Genomic DNA, 6,499 nt, shown 5'->3' with positions numbered 1-6,499 from the left:
TCTACTCTAGGCACAAGGCCCGAAATTTTTGGGGAGGGGACCAGTCGATTAGATCGACCCAGTATGCAACTGGTACTTAATTTATCGACTCCGAAAGGATGAAAGGCAAAGTCGACCTCGGCGGAATTTGAACTCAAAATGTAGCGGCAGACGAAATACCGCTAAGCATTTCGCCTGGTGTGCTAACCATTCTGCCAGCTCGCCGCTTTTACTTATATTGATTCAGTTTGATTCAGCCCCAGCTCATCGGATTCAGAGATCGAATTCTGAGCACGTCGAGCTGGGTTCCTGAAGCGATCTTACGAAAGCTTAAGCTGCAAGTAACAAAATTAAGCAAAAGACAGTGCAGGAGGAACGCGTTTTAGCAAATATAGTTTTAGCATAATGCTTAAAAGGAATGGCGGGAATGTTAACATTTCGGACGTTAATTCTTCATGAAAGGAAAAGCATTGGAGGGCTAGAAAAAGAAAAAATTGTTACTGGAACCAAAGAATTAATCAAAACCAAAATAACGGTTGAGGGGCTGGAAACCAGATAGAAATGCAGTCCTATGGAGAAGTTAAGATGGAAAGAATGGCTGGCGGTTGCCTGCTTGGGTAGGAGAGTATCCGTATTTTGAGATATGCCTAAGGAGTGAATGGTGTTTGGGCGTGGTGTTTTGGAATGTATGCAAGAAAAAGGAAGAAAAAAACACATCTTTCATCCCTCTGACCCACGCCACTGTTGCACTTATATACCTCTACACACACACAACTTCCTCTTAGGACTATCTCAGAATAAGGATGCACTCCTATATGAGTGAATACTTACTCGCCGCCCTTTCCGCCATTCATAACTCCCAATACAACCGCATTCACATCTCGCTCTTAATATTTCGCCAGTGCATTTTGGCTTTGTTTTTGTCTTTTTTTCTTTTCAAACATATTTCCTTTTTCTCACTCCGATTTTTCAAGCTGCCGCGCATTGGAACTGAACCCACATCCACAAAGGTACCCCTAGACCTTTGTTAATTTATTTATCATCAATAATACGTATTTTTCATTTGATGTTTTTTTTTGTTTTTGTTTTGCAGAGCTATCGATTTTACTTTCTAAGAAGTGAATTAACAATGGTTTTGTCAAGAAACACTCCTGACACAGGATGGGCATGGATAGTGTTAACCTCAAGCTTCTTTATTCAGATGTTATCTGCAATGTTTATCTATGGCACTGGAATCATGAAACTAGCCATTCTAGAAGAGTTTAAAGAAGATCTCATCAAAGTAGACTGGCTTGGCTCTCTTCATGTAGCATGTTCTCAAGTTATAGGTAAATGTATTTTCTACGTATTTATTTTTTATTTCGAAATAAAGCATTCAGATAGAAATGGCTTGTAATTAAAGTACCACCCAAAATGCGGCGAGCTGGCAGAACCGTTACAGCGCCGGGTAAAATGCTTAGCGGCATTTCGTCTGCCTTTGAGTTCAGATTATAACGATGTCGACTTTGCTTTGTATCCTTCCGTTACGTTCTGAGTTCAAATTCTGCCGAGCACGATTTTGCCTTTCATTCTTTCGGGCTCAATGAATTAAGTACGAGTTGCGTACTGGGATCGATCTAATTGACTGGCCCCCTCCCCAAAATTTCGGGCCTTGTGCCTAGAGTAGAAAAGAATCGTTAGCACGCCGGGCGAAATGCTTAGCGGTATTTGGTCTGTCTTTACCTTCTTAGTTCAAATTCCGCCGAAGTCGACTTTGCCTTTCACCGACCCCACAAAATAAATTTCGGGTCTTGTGTCTAGAATAGAAAAGAAAGTCGATCTTGAGGGAATTTGAACTTAATATAAAGGACCAGAGCAATGCTGCAAGGCGTTTTTCTCCCACCGTTCTAATGATTCTGCTGGTTCGCCGCCTTTGAAGTAATAATTCTCGAAGATTTATTATAGCGGAACAATTTAATTACAATTCAAACCTAAATACAAACCATAATCCCTACTTTGTACTGTTTTCACATATTCTATATTCTTTTTTTCTTTTAATTTTAGGTCCAGTGGTCAGTCTTGTCATCAGTCGCTTCCATTGTCAACCAACAATATTCTTTGGTGGTTTATTGGTATTTATTGGAACACTAAGTAGTGCTTTCATAAAAAATATTTACATTCTATATATCACATTCGGAGTAGTGGCTGGTAAGTTGGTCTCCGTTTTTATGTAAATAGTTTATGCATTTAGCTCATTTGACACATAAGGAGACGCACCCCAATCACAGGTTCTTCTCAATAGGGACAGAAAATTCTTTACCTTTCACAATTATTGGCAAAAGTGAGTTAAGGAATGACTTATTATAGAATAAAAAAATAATGCACGGAAAGTATCCGATAATTATAATTTGAAAGAAGATGAAAGCTGTTAATATGTTTTATCAGACGGTAGATGCTGTCATTTTAGCAGCCAGCATGTTTTCATCGGGAATTTTATAATTTATGTGTTGTTATTAGATTATTTGTGCGTTTTTGTTGTCCATTGTCTTGTTGTATGAGTGAATGTTAAAACTGATGATACGACAAAAACAACAACAACAATAGCTACGTAGAAAAACTAGTTGGCCGTAGCACAGAGTCCCCAAAATTCTTCGGTCACCAAACAACTTGACAGCAGTTACAGTTTGATTGAGTGAAGCCTATACATTACCAGCAAGGATTGTCATAAAAGACGGTTAGAAGAAAATAGACTAAGTGGTTGTTACAGACATCCACATTGCTGGTAATCTACAGAACAAACCTGATCACGTAAAAACATGACCAAAAATATTCCACCGCTGTACATGTGTTCCATATTTCCAAGTCTACAGAAACACTCTTTTGTAATTCTGGCTTTAGTCACAGCACCAACGTATGCAACATTCGATTCCGAGGTACTTATAGCTTTCATCATTAGAGACAGGGGAGATAGAGAAGCTGTTGTTGTACATGTTCTTTGTCCAGTCTACAATCTTTCTTCGGTTGTGTGTATGTATGTTTGCACGTATGTATATCTATTCTATTTTTTAATTATTATAAATCTTCCACTGAGGACGGAGCTGGTTTCCAACAAAGATAGAAGGCTCCATCTTTGAGATCTAGTTAACAGAGACAAATATACATTAATGCATGTATGCATGTATGTTTGCACGTATGTATGTATATTATGTATATGCAAGCATGCATGTATGTATGTATGTATGTATGGATGGATGGATAGATGGATGGATGGATAGATGGATGGATGGATGGATGGATGGATGGATGGATGGATGGATGGATGGATGGATCGCAAAGGGACCGATCGATCCAGCAAAAGTTACAACGTTCGTTCGTCACCTGTGTTTTAAACCATGCCAATCTCCACAAAGTACTGACTGGTCATCTGAGAGGTCATGGTCGGAAAGCTAAAAATGACACTGGCAGCGAGAAAGCACAAAGAGGCAGCGATCATCTATGAAGATGGTGCAATCACCTGTCACCATATATGTATGAATGTATGAATGTATGTGTATGCGCATGTGCGCGCGTGTGTATATAGCAGGTAATGTGCCTTTCTTTCTGGTACTTTCTATATTCTTAGGTAAGCTCTAAGTATTGTATAACCTTTAGAACTGCAATAATGGAAAATATTATCAGTTAGTAAAATTATATCATTTAAATTGATTTTATTTTAGTAAAAAAAACATGAAAAAGAAATTTCTGTAAAATTGTCTCTCTCTCTCTCTCTCTATATATATATATATATATATATATATATATATATTCTATTATTTTGTTTTATTTTAAATTAGTTCTACTTGTAGTTCAGAAGGTCGGCCTTGTCAGAAACTGTGCCACGCTGAATCTTTTTGAGAATTATATTAGGGGTGCGTTTTGTCTGTGGAGTACTCATCCACCTGCACTTGAATTTTTACGAGAAGGCTGTTCCTTTGATTGAGTCTGCTGGAACACCCGTCGTCATAATCGACGATGTACCACAGCCATTTTGTTTTTATTTTTAAGAAGCTCAGCTTGAACCGCATTCTAGGTGGTTTATATGGAATAATTCTGAGCAGATTAACGTTCCAAAACAACTAGAAGATTGTCCGCTTCACTTTAAAATAATTGAACATAAATTTAGGGTATTCATGCGATTTTTTCTGTAGTCATTTATAAAGCCACGCAATGTCGGGAACTGTTGTAAGTTATCAAATAATTATACTTTTTCTTTGTTCTTTTAGGAATTGGCCATGGTTTCTGCTATACCCTGAATGTTGTTGGACTCGGCTATTATTTCAAGAAACGACTCTACTTTGCAGCTGGTATTGCTACTTCAGGTGCTGGTATAGCCATGGTAGTCTTCCCACCAGCAATTCAACGCATCTTCAACTACTATCAACTTCAAGGAGGTTTGATGCTAATTTCCGCCATATGCTTACATTTCTCAGCCTTTGGACTTCTTATTGCCCCAAATCAATTGGAAATTAAATCTAAAAGACATTTCAAGAAACAACAATACGTAACAGCAGAACATATTCCACAAAGACCTTCCATTTTCCGGAATTTATCCTTTGATTTCTATATCATGAGTATCCTTTGGTGGAATCTTGCCTACACATTCATCGCTCAAGGTTTACCATATTATTCAAACTCTACAGGGAATTCTAAATACGAAGCTGCATTTTTAATGTCCATTGCCGGAATCGGCAGCATTTGTGGACGGCTGTTGGGTGGCATTACTGCCAATGATTCTAATGTTGACAGCATTGTGATATATTTTGGTACATCAGGGGTTTTGGGATTTGGTACGCTGTTTTTCAAAACATTCGCACAAACATATTTGGGTCAAGCTGTGTTTTCGGTTTGTTGGGGTTTATATACGGGTGCTAATATATCCGTCCAAGGACCGATTGTTGTACGTTTGCTAGGAGTGGAACAGTTACCAGCTGGATACGGGTTACTCATGTTCTTCACAGGAATTGGCTCACTGATCGGGCCACCTATTGGAGGTATTTTTGTTTTCCTTTCTTTTTTACTTTCCTTTGAGCTCTACGTTTATCATTACCTTAATTGTAGAAGTTTAATTAACTTTGTGACGATTGTAGATTGGTGCGTCGTAACGTATCGTTGAGACTAGATTCAACTAGGTACGATAACTTATACAGTTAAGTGATACTCGTTGACAAAGCAGGAGTATAATAATTCCTGCTTCACTATCCATCCGTCTTCTCCGCCCACAATTCCTGGCCGGGTGGTGGTGGTAGAATCTCCAGGTACCTCTTCCATAGGGACCTGTTCTCAATTTCTCTCTCTCTCCTTGCTTTCTGTCTGTCTGTCTCTCTCTCTCCCCCTTTCTCATCTCTATCCCCCCTCTTTCTCTCTCTCTCTCTTTCTTTCTCTCTCTTTCTCTTTCATCTATACACCCATTCACAGCTTATCTCTTAAAATTCGGCAACGTCCGATGGAATCATCATCGTCATCGTCGTCGTCGTCATCGTCATCATCATCATCATCATCATCATCATCATCATCATCATTATCATCAACAACAGCAACAACCACAACAACCCGTGAACAACACTGTTTCGAGTCCTACGACTCGTAGGACCGGTTGCCCGGATCCCATGGCATATAAGTGGCCTAGATCACAACAACCCTTTTGAACAAGAGGTCAGTCCGTCACAGGGTTGTTTCCCATGTACAGATGAGTGGAATACGGCAATGTGAAACGAAGTGTCTTGCTCAAGAATGCAACATGCTGCCTGGTTCCGGAATCGAAACCACGATTTTTCGATTGTGAGTGCAACACGTTGACCACTAGGCTTTGGGCTGACCCTCATTTAAAGTGTACAATACACGCCTTCGATCACGACGGCGCCGCCACGAATTCCACAACTGAGAAGACCACACCTCCATTGTGTGAGACTTTATTTATTGACCCCAAAAAGCACGATAGTCAAAATCGACCTCAACAGGGTTTAAACGTAGTCAGCAACACACACTCAGCCGGAACAAATAACGATGATATAATGATTTTACCAATTCACCGCCTTTAATAATATTCTGATAAAGAAACACTTAAAGATAGAAGACAATATTACTTCAAATCCTCGACATGTTTAATGAAAAGTTCAACAACGTTGATGGAGATATGTTTCGGCCATTGTTATTTAAAGGAAAATAGACATCCATTGGCCTTTTTGTGAGAAATCTATCCGAAATATCAATGAGTGTTTTATATGACAAGACAAAACAATTTAGATACATCGACTTAAGTAGAATTACCGGATCACTACGAACATTGCTGCGTGAAATGTCATGGTAATCGACTACATGCTGCTGCAGCATAGACAGACAGACGGGCAGACAGACGGGCAGACAGATGGGCAGACAGGCAGGCGGACAGATAGAGGGACAGATAGACGGACGGAGGGACGTACGGGCAAGCAGACGGGCAGACGGACGGAGGGAAGGACGGGCAGACAGACGGGCAGACAGATGGGCAGACAGGCAGGCGGAC

General features: G+C 39.8%; 1 protein-coding gene across 1 annotated transcript in view; it reads left to right on the top strand.

The window, feature by feature from the left end:
• LOC106878691 (monocarboxylate transporter 9) overlaps positions 1 to 6,499 on the top strand; it is a 34,165-nt gene that overhangs the window by 17,789 nt on the left and 9,877 nt on the right. Inside the window, exons 2-4 of the mRNA XM_014927973.2 lie at positions 1,073 to 1,307; positions 2,023 to 2,166; positions 4,221 to 4,988. Of these exons, the coding sequence (XP_014783459.1) occupies positions 1,109 to 1,307; positions 2,023 to 2,166; positions 4,221 to 4,988 (1,111 nt within the window). The 5' untranslated portion in view covers positions 1,073 to 1,108. The remainder of the gene's footprint in view (positions 1 to 1,072; positions 1,308 to 2,022; positions 2,167 to 4,220; positions 4,989 to 6,499) is intronic.

Source organism: Octopus bimaculoides, chromosome 9 (assembly GCF_001194135.2).
Source record: "Octopus bimaculoides isolate UCB-OBI-ISO-001 chromosome 9, ASM119413v2, whole genome shotgun sequence".
In the NCBI taxonomy this organism is placed as follows: Eukaryota; Metazoa; Mollusca; class Cephalopoda; order Octopoda; family Octopodidae; genus Octopus; species Octopus bimaculoides.
This window is presented reverse-complemented; position numbering and strand designations above follow the sequence as displayed.